Source organism: Achroia grisella, unplaced genomic scaffold (genome assembly GCF_030625045.1).
Source record: "Achroia grisella isolate CSIRO2021 unplaced genomic scaffold, CSIRO_AGI_Agris_v1 utg780, whole genome shotgun sequence".
Lineage (NCBI taxonomy): Eukaryota > Metazoa > Arthropoda > Insecta > Lepidoptera > Pyralidae > Achroia > Achroia grisella.
Window position 1 is genome coordinate 7,243,138 of NW_026713020.1, and position 21,071 is coordinate 7,264,208.

Genomic DNA, 21,071 nt, shown 5'->3' on the forward strand with positions numbered 1-21,071 from the left:
AAACACGGCTGCCTAGCTAATTAGTGAAATACCTGTTAAAACAAAACATTAAAAAAATGCCACCGCTTGCCCACTATGAGCTACGGTCTCAATAGATCTGGATTTTATTAGACTCAGCCACCGCTTGCCCACACAAGGAGCTACGGCCTCAAACTGGTCAGATTCTCATTAGACTCAGCCACCGCTTGCCCACACAAGGAGCTACGGCCTCAAACTGGTCAGATTCTCATTAGACTCAGCCACCGCTTGCCGCCACAAGGAACTACGGCCTCCAACTGAAACACATCAAATATTTAACAACTGGTCATTTTCTCAATGAGGCATTCACCGCTTGCGCACGCAAGGAGTTACGGCCTCCAACTAGTCATATTCTTTATGGTACTATGCTATTTTTACTTCAGCCTCAAGTGATCTACATTGCAACTCAACTATGGGTTATATGCACTCCCATCAAATTTTACTTTTTATTCTATTACATTTTTTAAGAACTGGATTTCCTGGTTCCATTTTACTATTTCTCCAACGCTTTAAAGGACTTTATAATATTTAATCATAAGTTAATTCAATTTAATTATGTACCAAATTCGAATTATATATCTGGTTGATATATATCTATCAATTTCTGAACGAACTTGCAATATATTACTACCACATACCCTACTCCTATTATTATCTACCAAATCTTGAGTAGCATCAACAAAAAGCGAGTCGTTCGTTGTACGTCGCATTGAGCACACGCGGATCCCCATTTTCTCCGTGAACTAACGTATACGGAACCATTAGCCGCGATCTCAGCGCAATCATCTCATCAGTATATCATCAAATCTAAATCACCATCATTTACCTTAAAATCCATAAATCGTATTCATAGTCATATTATTATTATATTAATCTCATAATTTCATCAAAGTATTGCAAATCATTTTTCATTGTCATATCAACCGCCCGTTCTATTAGCCATTTTGATCATAATTCAGCTTGTCATCGATTGTAACTCATCATTGTATCTACTAGCATTCCTTAATATTTCAGATCTATTCGTTCATGTACAACTCTTCACCGAGTATATTTACCGACTATTTTCCATCGAGGTGTATCAAATTTTACCTTGTGATCGTCCTTACTACAATCTTGCAGTGTAACTATCTTGTACACCCCGAGCGCTTTATTCATAATATTTCTAAAGTGTCTGTATACGGTGTCTGGGTTCTATAAATTAGCACCTCTTCTAATTCCCCATTAATTACAACACATTTTCTAAAATATTCTGCGTATTCGGCTGTAACTTTCTGCTTACTAGCAGACCATGTTATCAAGCCATTAGTTGTATTTAAATTTCAGACACATAAAATCAGTTCTGAAAGGATTAATTTCAATTTAAACTATTTAGTTAGTACAATAGTCAATCCGATTTCTCCAAAGGGCGTTCAGCCACACATACAACTGCATATAGGTGCTCAGACTAATCTATGGAATCAAATGCCCAGCATTTGATTGCGTTGATCATTATTTATAAAAATTTTAACTTCCGTCGTCGTCAAAGACAACGCTTTACATTTAATTCAATCTTATTTATCTGATGAATATCAACCAAATATTTGAAAACAACATCACCGTTATTATTATAAACTTCCAATATCTCTACACCTGTAATTTTGTACGATTCAACATTAAAACACCCTCACTTATTTAATACATCCGTTCTCGTATGCTATGCAAGTGACAACATCAATTCTTATATGTTGATGAGTTCACTATTAAAAGCCTTAGTTAACACTTTTATTTTACTTCAACTCAACAATTATGTCAAAAGTTACAATGGTCTAAATACAACACATCCAATCTCATATTCAAGTCAATTGAGTCAACATGTATACCAACAATTCTTACATGCTCGTTAATTTAGCATTATACGCTTCGATTATTCTCTTTTTTTTTTTTTTTTTAATCAATTAAAATCTTAATAGATACAATATCTCAAGATTTAACAAAGGTTAACTAGAAATTAATAAAATTGGCAAAACCATCTACAACAGTAATTTATAACTGTAAACTGTAATCCTTAACAATATTTAACTTTCTTATATCTTAACTTTCATTTATATCCTCTAGTAACTTTTCTTATATATTCCTGGGATTAAATTGACAGATATAGCCTTACTTCCACAACTTATATTCTCTCTCATTTTATTTGCATTGGATATAAAGGTCTCTTAAAACAGTTATAGGTTCAATAGGATTCTTTCAACTTAAATCTAGTATACCCATGTATACTTTTCAAAACTTTAATGCTCATACATTTAACAACAATCAATTGTCCTTTTGTTTTTTTTTCTTTTTTTAACTACCTGTGCTTCTTAAATTTGTATTCACTATAATACCATTATAATTAAACAACAATGGCTCAGCTCGCAAACATTTTCTTAACAAATACTTCTCTATAACATGTAAAATTTACAACTTAGACCATGCAGTATTTATTTTTTATTCTACATATATGCTATTCATAAAGTAGTTTATTATCCATCAGTAAACCATATAAAAATCTCATACATTGCGCCAGTATCCATATTCATAAACCAGCTCGTCCATACTGACTATCCACGTCTCTCCCTATGGAAGTTTGCATCCAGTCTTTTCCTGCTGTTTATTTTTTTTTCTTATGTCATCTGCTTATCTTTTTTTTCTGCTGTCCTATTTTTCTTTTGTCTGTCGTCTCTGCCATTTTCTTATATATATATATTCTTTGGCTATCACTGGTCTCTTGGCTTATAAATTTTTCATTTCATTATATGGCGTCATACAATCCAATCAATCACAATACTATTTAAATGTTAAATAGGCATTACTATATGTATTTATACCTGTACATATGATACAATCTTGTCTGTCTGTGTCTCATAATTTTCCTCTATAATAATTTTAAAGCTTATGTACTTTGAATATCTTAACATTGTCTCCCACAGAGATTAATTAATAATAACTAATTAATATACAGAAACTTCATTAGTCAAATCATAAAATATTTTATAATCCTGTAGTATACAAATACATAAAAGGTAAGTTACATAAACCATTTAAAAATAGTATCCAATTTTTCCTTTCTCCTCTATTTCACCATATCACAGTTTACATGTATTCACTTAATTCTCTCCCATCTGTCCATACCTATATACAACAAAAGAGTGCTATGCACTCATTTATTTCCATTTTCCTGCCATAATATCTGAATTATAAAGTTTAATATCCAAATTTCACAATTCTAGACCACACTGTTTGACACAATCCATGTGCTAACTTCAAGATGAGTTCATTATTAACTCATGAATGCTTTAAATCAGTTATTATCATCTTCTGATATACATTTATTTATATTAATATTCAATAATATATTCTATATATTCTATTTTTTTTTTTATTATCTGTACTTCACAAATATATAATACAATTTGAATTTAAACAATTATGATTTCCTCCTTGGTTGACATTTCAATTCCAATACAGATTTAACAATGAATCTGTCCACTTTATAGTTTCTTAGTACTGTCATTCTACAAATGACACTAAATAATAAAACTCAATGGATAACTTAAGCTCAGATCCTTGCAGCAAATCTTCAGTTCATTAGCTTATGCAGTACACAAGATTGGACAATATAGCAATACATTGCAATATATTACAATAGTCTATTTTCATTATTGTGATAACAATTGTCTTATGTTGTACATATTCATATTATAAAATCATGACATTTTGTGCTTGTATGGAGAGTTATAACTCATCAAAAGGCAAATACTCTCACTGTTGCGAGTCAATATATATATCTGAAACATTCTGTATGTACACAAATATTAACTTATTTCCAAAAACTTTTATTCATATTCATAACACTAATAGTAAATTTAAAGACAAACTTGTTGCTCAAGTATTGTTTAGAAAATTCAACAGGTTTCTTGTACAATCAATAATACAATCAAGAGCCAACAACATTCATTTCTGGCTTTACCAAAAGCTTTTCTTTAGGTTAAAAGACAACTTCATAAATTATAAAACTAAACTAAAGTCAACAGGTCTTTTGTAAAATCAAGACCCAACAACATCCATTTCTGGCTTTACCAAAAGCCTTTCTTTAGGTTAAAAGACAACTTCATAGTTTACAAAACTGAACCATGTAAGAATAGTCTTACCTGTAATCTATCACTTTCTAACATGTCACATATTAATTGGGTGCTTATAAATTCCAACAATCACTTACTAAACATTGTCTCAAATGACAAATGTACATAGCTACAGGTACCTGCACAGGACCTTTAAGTACCTTTATTGCTCAACAATGGCTGCTAAGGGTCATTTTAATGAATTTCAAGAGAAGCATCAAAGAAGTGAACCAATTGCTCAAACATATAATACATTCAATATGAGCATACATATAATATATAATTCCAGCATAATATGACACCTTTGAGGAATTGGATATCATCTCTAGGTGCTTTTTCAACACATTAATAATCAATATCATATGATTATGATAACCTCGAGGATCCTAATAGATCTCAATTGGATTTTATACTAATTAATAATTAAATAAGGAACTATTAATAATAATAGTTTACAGTTATTCGGTTTTTAACATTGGAGTTTACTACCAATTGTTAGCCATTGCTATATATATATACATATATAGATATACATTTATAAAATTCAAAACACAGCAAGAAATAAATATAATAATTGTACTATCAGAGTTAAATACTATTTTCACTGAGAGCTTCACAGCTAATCCTGAGATAGCATCTAAAATGTCTTTAATATGTAATATTATGAAATATAACATGTTATGTAGCTTGTATCAGTTTATGTCAACAATATACTGTGTCTATCTATATTAATATGCTTTATTAATTCATTAATAAACACATATCAAAGTATCAACCAATATAATATATATATGACAGTATCTCAATTTGGGAATATAACCACAATCAAGAATATACCTGGACTATGCCTGTGATTGTCATTTATCTGAAATGGGATCATCAAGCATATATGTGTACCTATGTAAAGAAATAATAACAATTCTCAATTCAATTCACGTAGAACAAACACACAAAACTGAACAGTAAGTTTGACTAATTTACTGTGAATTAGCAACAAACTCAGCAATACCATTACACTGTTTATATGTATAACATGGTATGTGTTCTCATGTTCAACCTGTATGTCAACATAGTTGATGTAACTGTTTCTAATCTGTTGATATCCTATCATACTCTATCATAGGCATTAATAACATAACAATAGTTACTCTGTATTTTAAACTAATTAGATATCCATGTTGTTTTATACTTAATGTATTCATAATACTTCTTTCTTAGGTATATTGTATACCTCAATATCGTGCTACATGTCATGTCATTACTCTCGCAAGTTATCGTACATACTATCTATTTAATATGTAGAAAGCAATTCATCCAAAAGTTCAATAAAACAAGTGAGATACTGCGTTTAATGGTATGCGTGTTATTAACGTAAATTCACTTACCACAACTTCTAGTCAGAATTACCTTACGGTAGAATTTGTAGGCGGGATTGGTACCGCTTCTGAACTTTTAAAATCACTAGTATCCTGACGACTTAGGCGTAATGCCGGTTAGTCAGGGAGAGAAACACCTCAATGCCTACAATATTCACAATTACCTATTTCTTATTTGTTTTTATATCAATATAAACACTTTCGCTCCAAAACTCCCGCTGCTTCCGTTCAATCGTCCGTCATCCACTTGTCAATGTCACATAGATTACTTTGGCTCTGGCCTCTGACGTTCCGTTTCAGGTTACATGATTATTGACTTTACCATTTTTAATTAATGGTGCGTCACACGATAGTTAACACTATTCTATTCTATTACGAATGTTCATGCTATTATTTCTTTTATATTTTTCGGACTACTCTAATGCTGTTGGCCGCAGCTGGCCTTTACAGCTTCACCGGGCGATAGGGGCCAAGTGCAGATGACACTCCGCGGAAGGACTTATGGAGCGGCTGAAGGCCAACTTCAATTTTTTCGGACTACTCTAATGCTGTTGGCCGCAGCTGGCCTTTACAGCTTCACCGGACGTTATGGGGCGAGTGCAGATGGCACTACAAACCCGCGGAAGGACTTATGGAGCGGCTGAAGGCCAACTCCTGCCCGACGGATACGACTTTAGTCTGAGGGCACCACTAGGGATTCGAACCTCGGCTCAGGTCGTCGTAATTTCGATCCCCGTTTGAATTGGACGGGGGATCGATCGGAGGGGGCTATTATTTCGTATACGTGAAATATTATATACCATTCACGCTCGGAAACTTTAATAGCGAGTTTTAGAACAGTATTTACCATATTAAATTGCATGCTACGAGTCTCTATGTGCAGAAGAAAGATATTAGGGTGACGGCACCAATTATGGACATTTTAAGCAGACGATTTCTTGTTTCTTTGAATAACATCAGATTTTTTGAGTGAACATGGATGACAGTTAGTAGGCAAATATATTAATAAACAAAGAATACAATAAACTTACTACTGTTTACTACAAACCGATACATTTTGCAAAAAAAATAGAAAAAATAGGAGATCGCTAAACCCCAGTGATATACATCTGAAATCTAGTAATGGACACCCAATTATGGACTATCCCTGAACTATGTATCCCCAATTAAGAACATCCATTTATGGACACAGAATATGTATTATCAATAGTATTGACAGGAAATTAAATAAAAGTTTGTCAAAAGGAAGATGGATTAAATAAAAACATTGTTACTTTCAGTCTTTAATCATTCGACTTTTCAAAGTAGGCTTTTCAGTCTTTAGCAACTTACCCATAAAAGAAATATTACGTACTCTTCATACTAATAAACATAAACAATTTAATATAAAAGAATTCCACTTCAAGTTTAACTTTCATTTATAAATGGTGATGGAATAATTACACCTAATACAGTCTCTAACGGGTGCTTTTGTGGCGTTGATGTTATACGGTCTTCAGTGGTATTTTCATTTATGGAACTAGGGGCTATAAAATTTCCAGTGCCTGATGTCGAAGGCTGCACTTCATTGGAAGCTACAGCAACATCTGTCTGAGATGTCGGCGTCACTTGGATTACGCTCTGACTATATGGCATAATTTTGTCTAATACAGATTCCAAAGGTTGCTCTTGTGGCATTGAACGGTTGTTAGTGGACTTTTCATTTAAGTGGCTAGAAGCTATAACATTGTCAGTACCCGATGTCGAAGGCTGCACTTTATTTGAAGCTACAGCTAAATCTGTCTGAGATGTCGGATCTAGTTGGATAACGCTCTGGCTCAAATGTTTATTTTTGGCCCAAATCACGTACAATGACTCATCTTCTGGATGTAAAAACTCTTGTAAAGTGTCTCTATCCTTGTAATACATTTTATTGAAAAGTTCTAACTTTTGGGGTGAAAAAAGCTTAATTTTTTCTTTATCTAAATATTTCATAAACTCACTTTGTTTTGGGTCATGCTCTTTTTGGGTTAAATTTTTGTTTTTTATTTTGCTCATATCAATATAATCCGATCCAAATGGGTACAAACCTCCAGCTCTGAACCCGCTTTGGATACAGTCTTTTGAAATTGTAGCTAATGAATTTCGTAATACTTGGGCGAAATTTTCCTTTTTTAATATTTGTCCAAGGTGATCTAGCTGCCATCTTGAAACTTCTTTTCGCCAAGCTACCTTTAAGGGACGAAACACTGCCAAGTCCATAGGTTGCAGAATGTGCGTCGAATTCGGGTATAATGCTATTATCTCTATGCCATGTTCTGAACAATAATTTGACAAATGCAACGTTAGGTGTGATTTATGTCCATCTAAGAAAAATAGAACAGGCTTTTTTATGTTTTCCTGTTGTAGCCAAGGATCGAAAATATTTGTGATAAATTCATAAAAGGTGCTTCCGCACATCCACCCCGATTCTGATTTTCCTATTCCCCAATCACCGGGAACGCTCGCTGATATGTGCGCCGGTACTCTTTCATATTTGAAAACAATCATAGGGGGAGCAAGTTGTCCCGAAGCATTAGCTGTTACAAGAACAGTAAGGTTCTCTTTTTCGTCTCCACTAAAGTTATAAAGGTGTTTTTCACCCCGTTTGCAAAGCACTCGGCCTGCTTTTGGTGACAAAAAGAAAGCACTTTCATCAGTATTAAAAACTCGGCTTGGATCTTTCAAAATGTCTTTGAGGCCTCTTTATTCTAAATATGAGTCGATTTCAGAAAACCATTTTCGCAAAGCTTCTTCACATACATCGTCTCTCGATTTGGAAAGATTTTGCGCGGTTTTCTCGACGATATCTGGGTGCCTCTTTAAAAAAGATTGAAACCATTTTTTCCCTGGCTTATTATTAGTAAAAGGACTAGGTCTCCCTTGCTCGACAATTATTTTTTGTACGCTTTCCATTAATAATTCACGATTTACTGGAAAATGTTTTTCGCTCATTGCTACTAACCATTTCACTAAAATGTCTTCTTCGGCTTTTGAAAGAACTGTTTGTGGCCCCATTGCACACTCCAAAGGACTTTTGCCCGATATTTTATTATATAGTGTAATACGCGGAACACCCCACCTCTTTGCTGCCGTAGCAATCTTCTCTCCTGTCTGACTGCTTCAACAGCTTGCCCCATCTGCTCAGGGGTGTAATCTTTTTTTGGCGCCATCTACGAAATCCAGTGGTACCAATTATAGACACAAAAAATTATCCAATCTTGGACACATGTTCATTACTGGTAGAAGTTGTCCAAAATAAAAATCACGACTAAATAAATAATTGTTATGACATAAAGAATTATTTTAAGCGACATTCTCACAAAATACTCTAAAAGTTAACTTTCGACACATGTCCATTACTAGAGGTTTCGATAATCTAGAAACCAGTAATGAACATCTCGTAAAAAATATTAAAATATTGAATCTACCGGTTTACGTTAATTTTAATTTTCTTTTAAAATCCTTTAACTTTAAGTAAAATAACATGATTGTACAGGAAACAACAAAGACATTGAAGTAATTTTCAAAAAACAATACTCACTCTCTTAACGATTTTCACAATAAAACAGATTTTTGTTTGCGACAACCAACACGACAAATTTAACGGTCAGTCATTTTGAAGCAAAATGGCCGTTTTCGATGACATTTGACATTATGACAGCTAAAAGGTGGACGTTTGAGTTAAGGTGTTGCTGGAGCAAAAATAAGTGTGTTCTAGCTTAATATTTAATTATTATTTTTTAAGTGTCCATAAAAGGGTCTTGTTCATTATTGGTGCCGTCACCCTAGCTTAATATTGCCGGGGTAGTCTTAGTATGCATTGCTAACGATGCCATTTAAGTTTCTTTTGTATGCTTCATCAAATATTCATTATAACTGCTACCGTATGGCTGCACTATATGGATTTATTTGTACAAGCGTTCTGGCAAAAGTAAACGATGTCTCAGACGAAGAGGTAGGACGATTTAAGGGTAGTAACCTACTACCCTAATGTTTTCCTTAACCATGTTAGTCGTTAGGGTAGTAACCTACTACCCTACTACCCTAACTACTACCCTATGTTTTCCTTCACCATGTTAGTCGTTAGAAAAACATCGGACAGAAGAACGTATTGGTCTGGGTGTATTCTATGTTATATTATGTACTAGCTGTACCTGCGACTTCGACCGGAATTTAACTTTATTTTTCTAAAATAAACGTAGCTTAAGTTACTCCTTATTACATCAGCTACCTGCCAATAAAAGTCCCGTCAAAATCGGTCCAGCCATTTCAGAGATTAGCCGGAACAAACACACAGATAAGAATTGTAAAAAATGTTATTTTGGTGTATGTACTGTATCTATATTCATATTCATATAGTAAAAAACGGTTATTTCAATATTACAAACAGACGCTCCAATTTTATTTATATGTATAGATATATTAACATAATATCTAACTGTACCTATCAGTCGTCTAGTACCTATAACACAAGCTCTGCTTAGCTTGGGACTATAAAGTAAATTACTAGAGCTGGTAACATTATTTTAAAATTTAACATTTAAACCTGTCAATTTAGTTTCCGATATTCAAAAACAGACTATCTATATATGGTGCTTGATAAATTGTACTGGGTTATTATTATTAATCTTAAGAAATCTCTTTCACGTTGCTATATTTAACGAAGTGCATATTACGTCTTTGTGTAAATTTATTATATTATAATTGTGCAATCCTTACTTCATGACATAGTATATAACAAAGTCGCGGTCGCTGTTTGTACGTCCTTATCTATGCTTAAATCTTTAAACAATGTTTTTAATTGAGCAACTGATTTTGAAGCGGTTTTTTTAAATAGATAGAGTGATTCTGGACGAAGGTTTATATGTATAATACGTATACACCCGGGCGAAGCCAGGGCGAGTAGCTAGTAATATTAGAAATGTGAAATTAGTGATATTTGGCACGTTTTCACGTAAAAATTACTAAACCGATCATCATGAAATTTTGTACACATGTTATTCGAGGTATTAGAATTAAGATAGGATACTTTTTATTAAAAAACATATATTTTTTTATAAAAAAAACACAAAAAGGAAATATTTACATTCTACTACTTCAGCGCCATCTAGCAGCCAAAAAGCTAGTACAACAGAAATTAATAAATAAATATATTTTAACAGAGAAGAAGAAGAAGATCAAAACACAGACGTTGAAGAACAAGCTGATAATATAAGCGTTGCGAGCGCTGTGAGCGTACCCAGTGTTGTCAGTCAGGCTACTGTTACTCCGGAGTCTGTGTCTGCGAGCAGCGCACCAGTTGTCCGGAATAACATCGCTCTATCACCGATAAAACGCTCTCGTACTGTATCTGCGACGAATGTCAATGTGCAAGAGGTAAGCTTGTAGATATTATCTTATTTATGTTCATCATCATCATCATCAATGTCTCTATCCACTGTTGGATATAGGCCTTTCGCAAAGACTTCCACCATGTGCGCTCTTCCACCTTCCGCATCCATACACTCCCGGCCACCTTCGTAATGTCGTTGCTTCATCTTGCAGGAGTGCGCCCGACACTCCGTCGACCCATACACAGCCTCCACTCCATAACCTTTCTTCCCCATCTATCATCATTTATGTTCATTATCATCATCATCGCAGCCCGGAAGACGTTCACTGCTGGACATAGGCCTCCCCCAAAGATCTCCACGTCGATCGGTCATGCGCTGCTCGCATCCAATGCCTTCTAGCGATCTTGACTAGATCGTCGGTCCACCTTGCTGGAGGCCTTCCCACGCTGCGTCTTCCGGTCCGTGGTCGCCACTCGAGGACTTTACTGCCACAACGGCCATCTGTCTTACGAGCTATGTGCCATGCCTATTGCCACTTCAGAGTCGCAATTCTTCGGTCTATGTCGGTCACTCTGTTTTTGTCTGGTTCAATCATTTATGTTATCAATAATGAATTATAAATTATTCGTATCATAAGTTTGAATAGATTTTTCCTTCATGATATCTTATGATAATTTTGTACACATTTTCTCATTACATACAGTTGGGAAGGTGTGTGATGGCACTAAATTATTTGGATAGTTAAATATTGTGTATATGTGTGTAATTATTTAATTATTGTGTGTATGTGTATAATTATTGTGTGTACATTATATATAATTACTATATATTACACATTAATTAAAAGGAAAATATTAAGTTTATACCTAATACTATTTGCTAAATAGTCTACGAAAATATGTTCTTAAGTGAGCTGTAAAGCTCGCTCAGTAGATATGATGTAAAGAAATACATATTTGTTTTTTTATTAGGTTACTTCACCACCTCAGCAATCAAGCAACAGTGAGACGGTGACTGCTGAGCTCAGCACAAGCATAACGAGTATAAGTGAGAGGGACAGTTGTAGCGAGAAAGACAGAGACAGCGTGTGGGAGAAGGATAGGAGTGTAAGTCGCGCCTCGTCTTCTACATCTGCTGCCACTCTCACCAACGTAAGTAATAACTACAATTAGTTTGAGAAAATCATTATTCCAATAATTCACCTCATTCTCTCACATATGTATAACAGAAAAAGTTATTAAGCAAGTAATAAAAAAAGTCTATAATCAAAAACAAGAACTTTTTCTCCAAACATTTATAATAATTTTTGATATTGCAAAAATGGTTTACTCTTTTCTGTACCCGGAATAAAGTATAACTTTTTACCGAAACATAACTTGTTTATAATTTTACATTAAACATTATTACAACATAAAAGAATATTACTTAGTTATCGGAAGAAAATTTAAACAGATAAGTTGGCTTCGATTGACGGCCCTGTGGTCTTGCGGTATATCACTCTTTTCTTTTCACTTGGTCCAGACGCTCTAAGTTAAAGAATAAACACAAATTCAATTTTATGTACCCAATAATGTACATTGTGTTATAAGAAGAAATTCAAACAGATATCTCAGCCTCTATAGAATGCCTCGGTAGTCTAGCTAGCTTCTAGTAAAGTATACCACTTTTAAAATATTTACCACTTGGTCCTCATTACTAACAGATTCTCAACATCTGAGCTAGACCCTAACTTAGAATAGAAGAGGAAATAATCAAATTATTTCTCTTTTAAATAAATTTACAATAAATCGAAATTCAAATAAACTTTCATTTCAGGATTTTTTTTTAACTACCTTTAATATGAAATGCATGTTTAAACAACAAGAATAAGCAAGAAACCTGCCTGTTTCTCTTTTAAACAAATATTTATACAACTTTAGATTTTTCAGCGACGACCTCGGTGGGTCATGAACATGATTGTTTGTATCGGTCTGAGTGTTTTCTATGTATAATATATATGTATTTACGAAAAAACAATACTATGTATTTGTATCAGTTATCTATAATACAAGCTTCAGCTAGCTTAACTTGGGTCTAGATGGCGCTGTGTGAATTGTACTGAGATTATTATTATTATTATTATTGTGTAAAATTTTACGCCAATATATGTTATCAAATAACATGAAATCAAAGTAGTCATAATATATATATAATATAAAATATAAAAATAGTTGAGTAACAAAATAAATCAGTCATAGTAATCATAACAGACCAGCCTCTACAAACAAACAGCTGACCCCTTCACGAACAGGAGTGTTGACATAATATTCTAATACCGATATCACAGGAAAATACAATATATCTATATTATTAAGTCTAGCCCTATAAATCAGGATATTGTTATTTTAGGGATGGTACTCTCCAGCTCTCAGTGGAGTATCAGCCGCCAGGATCCGTGATAATCCTAAGCATACAAAAGAGAGTTGCAACCGTCGTCTCCTAAAGTCTGATCTGAGTCTGACTTCACATCCTGAAATGGAGATCGACTATTACGATTACGAAGTTAATAATGCTGGTAAGTTAGTCTATAGTATAACTATTTATGTAAATAGTTTATAATATATATGTAGGTTATATGAAAATATGAAGGATGGATGCATAGTAGATAATTAATTTCATTTATACACTAAAAACTTCCAGATTTCCAAATCGTTCAAACTCGCTGAGATCGTTGTGAGTCAAATTAACCAAAAACTAGAACATATTGCAGAGTGGTCGGATGATCTAGTTTTGATTTCGTCCAATACTAAATTCATAGTTTACATTTATTTCGTAATTGTTATTTGTTATAATTCTTTATAGTTCAGTACGTACTACACGTGTTAATAGATAGCAGTTTATTATTGTATTCAATATAATTTCTGAGAGACGTTATGTAGAATTAAGTCTACAGTTGATAAAATCTGTAACTGATGATGTAAATGGCGCTGATAATGATGAATATTTTTGCATAATAGTATGTTACATTAATTGCATAACATCATTACAATTTCTTTAATGATGACATTGTTGCAGGTTCAGTTCCAGGCTCGTACCTCGGAATGGATCCGGCATTTTTAGTCTGGATCCCGCCTCTAGAAGAAGGAGATATAATTAAGGAGATCGACAATAGCAAAGCACCTGTTTACGAAGTAAGTTGAATTAATTTTAAAACCCATGGTCACAGTAAATATAATTTATTCACAGAGTACCTTTCAACCTCTTGTGCATGTCATATTTTTATCACTATCCCTACCTAGTTCAGGTAGCTACATCAGTTGAGAAGAATTGGAAAGAAACATTACTGGCACATTATATATATCATTATTTACATGATTTACTAGTATATTTTATGAATGAAATAAACCTGATATTTAAAAATATGTTTTAAACTAATACACGAAGACATTATAAGAATCGAAAATACAAATCTATAGATGGTATTCATAATAATAAAGGAATAAAGTTTTTATTTTAAATAATGGTAATATTGTAAATGATGTAAAAAGTACAGTACTTACACCAATCTACGGTGTAACTGAATTCTAAATGAATTATAATCGTGCACAGTTTTAGTCATTGCAAAATACACCCAAATAAGTAAATAATTAGAATAGCAAATAACAATTATTGCAAATTGTAGTATTATTAGGATTTTAACTAATTATATCATTTACATAACTTAATTGTACAATTACAACCTAAAATTAAAAAGCTTAAAAAATATAATACAATAACTGAAATATATTATTACTAGCTGTCCCGGCAAACGTTGTTTTGCCATATAAATTAATAACGCTATAAAAAAATAGAGGTTGATGATAGAAGGGTGAAAATTTAGGATTGTATGTATTTTTGTATGTTGTATCATAAAAAAATAGAAACTAAAAATTGTGTCTAAAAATTAAAAAATAAAAAATTAGGGGTGGACTATCGCTAACATTTAGGGGGATGAAAAATAGATGTTGGCCGATTCTCAGACCTACTCAATACTCTCACAAAATTTCATGAGAATCGGTCAAGCCGTTTTGGAGGAGTATGGGAACGAAAACTGTGACACGAGAATTTTATATATGAGAAAAGGCGTCCCTTTAGGATAATTAGAATATATTTTTAAATGAGTTTCTTGCCATTTCTTCTCAACTGTCATCTTCACATGAATTGAAATAAAAGTGAAAGTTTCCGTTTAGGTAGGTTTTAATGAAATATAAATAAAATAACGTGCACAACTAAGTGGCTAAATTATGCTATATATACATAAAGACATGTAAATTTGAATATTATATGTATATACGTACTTATATATGTCACACCTAGTACAATAATGGATTAACTAAAGGTACAAACTTTGTAATATCCACTCTAAACTTTTAGCTTTAAAGTCCATTTTCAGTAATATCACCACGTTTATCTTATAATAAAGTGACCATTTATTCTTTGACTCAAAACGGGACATTGGTTTATTTAGGACCATTAACAGATAGTCAATGAAATAAACACCCTTTAATTTGTTCAAATAAAGTTAGCTTAAAAATTATGAATTTAAAAACATACCTGATAAATATAATAAGTAAGTAAATTTTGTTTATTTGTCTTTATCGTTATATAATATATTTAATTATATAGCTGGTAAAAATTTTAAGTAAGAACGAAACTTTTGGCATGATTTTTTTATATTCACCTTAATTATCAACATCACAACCGGCTCGAATACTGAAATTTCTCGTGATTTTAAAATGGGACAACTTTGCGTCCCAGATTTCGTTTCCGGGATACCGTAATTATAAAAAGGGACAGTCCCATTCAAAACGGGACGTCTGGTCACGCTATCGTATAATGACATGAAAATGTTGATGGTCCTATATGTTTGGAAATTATTCGGCGCGCATCCCTCACGTCACAGTCAGCTATAAAATTTGCAAACTTTCTAATGCGTGTTTTGAAAATTAATATCTGTTTTCAACATGGGTTAATTTAAAGCATAACGGTTTACTTATTAATTAAACCTAAAATTTAAACAGTTCAATAGTCTAATATATTGCTCTATAATAAAAGCCTTTTACATAGATAAAATTGATATTGTGGCGAATTTCTTATAATCACGCGGCAAAAGTGTCGCCAAGTTACAATGCGAACAAGAAAAATTTCAAACAACAAAACAACCCTGTCATAGGCAGAGATGCCATATGTATGCCATTCTCTGCCAGAAAGCATTTTCTACAAAAAACGAGCTTAGTGCCATAGCAATAAATTTGCCTTTTGTACACTTATTATTGTCCAATTTTTACTGTATTGTTCTTTATTTTAAGAATAAAAAAGAGTATGTCCTGCTTTTTGTTAACTGTTGAAAAATATATAATACTTTGTTATAGGAAGTGATACCAAAAGAACTACGACCAGATCCTGGGAGTAACACAGAGTCTCCCGAGGAACGACCTACGTCAAGCACTCTTAGAAGGAATCCTGACAATCGCTGCAACAGATCTAATGAGTCTATCAAATCAATACGTAAAGTCATTGACAGAGGAAACATAATAACTCCTCTTAATTTCAGCATAAGTGATTTGCAAAACTCGCCAAAATTGACAAAGAGGAATAAAAGAAAGAAGGACGATAATCCCGTGACGATACCCATGAAAGACTTGACATTAACCAGATCCCCTGTAAGAGTACACAGAAGGGAAATTAGAAGTAATGATTTCGATAATTCGTCTACTTTGAAACGAGTCAATGATACAGCAAGAGAAACTAATGCAGACACATTGAAGCGAACAGATTTCTCAGACATAAAGTTTGCTGATGAAAATTCTGATTCGTCGAATGAGATCAAATTTGCTGATGACTCGCCAGATAGCAATAGACTCGTTGATAAATTTGATGTCAAAGCTTAAGAAGCAGTAAGATTTTATAACAATAATCCCCTCTATAACACGATATATGCGTTCGGCGTTGTAGCAAAATGTGTTGAACGAGTCTTCTCATATAACACCTTTATAGGCGTTATGCAAGATTACGAATGAAATAAGTGCGTTTACTTAAAATCAAACTAAGAATATTTTAAATAACAAACTAATATACGTGTAATTAAAAACTGTTATATTCAATTAGAACAAATAATACCAAAAACAGTTTTATTACATGTTTATTCGCTATCAGAGCTATCTGAAATAATGTTCTATCGACATTAATTTTAGGAGTATGATCAAAAAGTTTCATCTGTCAAAGTATAAATTTCGCAGTACAGAAATATCATGAAAACGCGTTGTACCGTGGTATAGGGGGAATTATTTCTTCATTTGTATCTATTTAGACTTCTTACATGCTATTAGAAAGACATGATTTTAGTTTATGACGTGTAATATGTTACGATTGTTTAAATATAAGGACCAATCTGTATAAAACGACATATATTCTCTTTCATATCATCAGATCGTCTATCATTATAGGTATATATATTTTTAACAGATTCTCATTCCATAATATATAATGTAGCAAAGTATAAAGTTTTATAATCAACAATTGTTTCTCATGATATCGTAGAACTGTAGAATCATTGTGCGTAGATTTTTCACAGAACCTCTTCGTTGCTTTGCACTATATATAATCATTACACATTAATAAATCAAGGTAGAAAATGTAAGTTTCAGTTTTTGCAATATGTTGATTGGATGGTTTAGCAGTTTAGCGCACCGCTTCTCTTTCGACGGTCGTGGGTTTTATTCCTCACACGGTACTAATATTTGGGAGTATTATTATTATATCGGTCGAGGTTTTTCCTATATATGTATCCGTTAACAAAAACCAAAATATGGCTTTGGTTTTTATAATAGAAAATTAACAAGTAATTTAGTGTCTAAATAATGATATTTAGTTAATTTCTACTTTGATTTGTTTATGTACATCATCGCATAGAGTTAAAGTGTCTATGCACGAGAATTTGGCGTCTGGTCTATCAGATGTAGGGTCATAACAAAATGGCACATAAAGCGAGCAATTGCGAACCGACGGCCTCGGTAGTCTAATGGTTTAATACACTGCCTTATTTCCGATGGTCGTGTACATATTATATATAGAAAACCTATATATAATATGCATATATTTGGAAAAAAAAATCTATGTATTTGTATCAGATATCTAGTACTCATAACACAAGCTTTAGTTAGCTTAACTTGGGTCTAGATGGTGCTGTGTTATTTGTCCTGAGATTATTATTATTATCTACAGTGATTTTTTTTTAGTTTTTAGTTTCGAACCAGTATTTAGGAATCCATAATGCAAATACGTTAACCATACAATGTTTGTAATCCCAAATAAAAGTTTTAAATAAGATATAATATAGTTGATAATATTATATACTGATATACAGCTTATTGGTATACTTGTGTAGAGAAACAACCCCACTTGTAGGCCAGATCGATTAGATGCCAACTTCTCAAGTATATCCGCTTTTAGGGTATCGTATCATCACCAATTTGCTCGTAGAAAAAAATATTAAGTAATAAATATTAATAATAATTCGAAGTTAGTATACACCTTCGGGGAGTGCAATATAAAGAGAAAATCTTATTCTAAAAGTTACCCTATTGCGATGTAATTAAATGCAGTATTGTGCGATGTGGCAATAATAACAATAATAACCCAATATTCTAGTCAATGTTGCCAATAACTTAATTTATTTATACATTATTTTTTATATGCGTTTTGTTTGTTAAGTTATCAACGTTCATACCGAAGTCTCGTAAGTTATGCATAATATGTTAATTATCAAAAACATGCTACAGAGTTTCTGTATAGGATATACGCCCCCTCCGATCGATCCCCGTCTAATTCAACGGGGATCGATGTTACGACGGCCTGAGCCGACCCAACCCCTAGTGGTGCCCTCAGACTAAAGTCGTATCCGTCAGGTGGAAGTTGGCCTTCAGCCGCTTCATAAGTCCTTCCGCGGGTTTGGAGTGCAATCTGCACTCGCCTCCTATCGTCTGGTGAAACTGTAAAGGCCAGCTGCGGCCAACAGCATTAGAGTAGTCCGAAAAAAAATGATATACGAGTATAGACGTATATATATATATAGACGAAAGAAGTGTGTACACACTACACACTTCTCGATTTATTATTTGAGAAGAATTTCTTCCTTAAAAAAAACAAAACAATATTGATGTTCTAAGGATGACATTCTATTTTCAATTCGAATAATATTATTTTTAATATACATTTAATGGCTAGTTGCAATCGCCAACATTCATAGAAATAAAAAAAACAAATATTGTAATTTTGAAAATGTACTCTCAATGCAGTTGCGAGACTTTGGTAAAGAACATGCTTATACGCCATATGACCAAATGTAACAAAACAAATTACCAAATAGTATATACAGTATTGTAGACAACTTTACAGTTCGTAATAGTTGATTTATAACTTGTAACATAACAGGAAAAAAAATTATAACAACTTTCTTCTGACTTTCCTGCGACCTGTGGGCAATCCCACTTTGTAATATCGTATTTGTTTTTACCATAAAGCGAACAGCGATAGAGTTACTGTCAGATGGATATCCTATTTTGCGAGAGATTGCTATTCCGATGTTATACAACTACTCTATGGTTTTCTTAATCTTAAGTTTAATTACACTCAGTCATTTCTGAATTCTTCTTATCTATGAAATTATCTTGATATTCCAATTGTCATTTAATTTTTTAAACTTACGTATTTAATATACATTATTTATACTGTTAACTAGATCTTAACACGAATAATTTTGGTAAATAAAGGTATTTACTTCTCTCGACGCTTGACTAGGTTGCTCTAGCCGTGGTCACGAGCTGACTGCCCTGATGTTTTTTATATGATTTTATTTATATGTATAGGTAAAAGTATTTATACTTTTACCTATACATATAAATAAAATTGGAATGAATATTGAAATAACCGTTTTTTACTACATGCATATGAATATAAATACGGTACGTACACCAAAAAACCACTTTTTACAATTTTTGTCGGTTTGTTTGTTCCGGCTTATCTCTGAAATGTCGAGACCGATTTTGACGGGACTTTTATTGGCAGGTAGCTGATGTAATAAGGAGTAACTTAGGCTACTTTTATTTTAGAAAAATATACTTAAATGCCACGGACGAAGTCACGAGTGCAGCTCGTTTACCATAAAATTATTCATGTAAAGACTCGATTAATAATACATATAATCTTAGTTTCATTACTAATATTATATGTATTATTATATAATTGATACTAATGTATTTGGTATTTGTTTTCGTACTTACTAATATTATATGTATTATTACATAATTGATACTAATGTATTTGGTATTTGTTTTCGTACATTTAGTCACAACGTGGACTAAATTTAATTATTACAGAGAATATTGCATTTATTTAACTGTAATTTAAATTTAGCGGTAAGTAATTATAGTGTGTTACTTTTTAATATTATTGTAAAACCATTTAGCAATATCCTATAGGTTTTAAGTGAATGATGTTATTTCAAATGTTTTATTTAGTAATTAATGATGCCATTAACGTTTTTATTTTGTATTTTATATTCCTGTTTTATTTCTATAGCCATATTACCAATGATCCTTTCTTACCTGAAACAGATAGGGCAGAGTAGTAATAAATGTTCAAATTGGTATAGAACGAGGTAAGGAAGTTCCTTTAATAATATAGGACTATTCATAAAGAAATATCAAGTCAAAACTAGTGATTTATGGAACTAAATAAGCGCCAAGAAGTAAAATGGAAAATTGAAACTAAATTTTAGAATCTAATAGCGCAGTCACGTGATCAATTTAGTATGTAAGAAATATTGAAAAAAAAACTGATTTCTACTTTGTTTCTTGTTGAATGTGAAGTGGTTCAATTGAGATGAGAATTCTACATGAGTTATGGCTAAGGAGTTATTTTTTATTAAAAAATTGAAATTGCAAATTTCATGCGATACTAAAGCAAAAATTAATAAAATAAATGTAAGTTCTAAGTCATTCAAATTTACATATCCTAAGCTACATCCAGTATTCTGGATTTATGTTAAGTTGTGATATGGTAAGTATGGTAGCTTAAGGTAGGTATAGCTTGATCTAGATGTAGCTTGATTATGAGAATTTTATTTAATCTTTTGCTACTGCTCGTGTCTACGCACTCAACGCACC

General features: G+C 32.6%; 1 protein-coding gene across 1 annotated transcript in view; it reads left to right on the forward strand.

Moving 5' to 3' along the window:
* LOC131850878 (uncharacterized) overlaps positions 1 to 17,077 on the forward strand; it is a 359,653-nt gene extending 342,576 nt beyond the window's left edge. Inside the window, exons 17-21 of the mRNA XM_059201259.1 lie at positions 10,717 to 10,930; positions 11,859 to 12,038; positions 13,276 to 13,441; positions 13,942 to 14,057; positions 16,278 to 17,077. Coding sequence (XP_059057242.1) covers positions 10,717 to 10,930; positions 11,859 to 12,038; positions 13,276 to 13,441; positions 13,942 to 14,057; positions 16,278 to 16,796 — 1,195 coding nt within the window. The 3' untranslated portion in view covers positions 16,797 to 17,077. The remainder of the gene's footprint in view (positions 1 to 10,716; positions 10,931 to 11,858; positions 12,039 to 13,275; positions 13,442 to 13,941; positions 14,058 to 16,277) is intronic.
* The last annotated feature ends 3,994 nt before the right edge of the window (positions 17,078 to 21,071 follow it).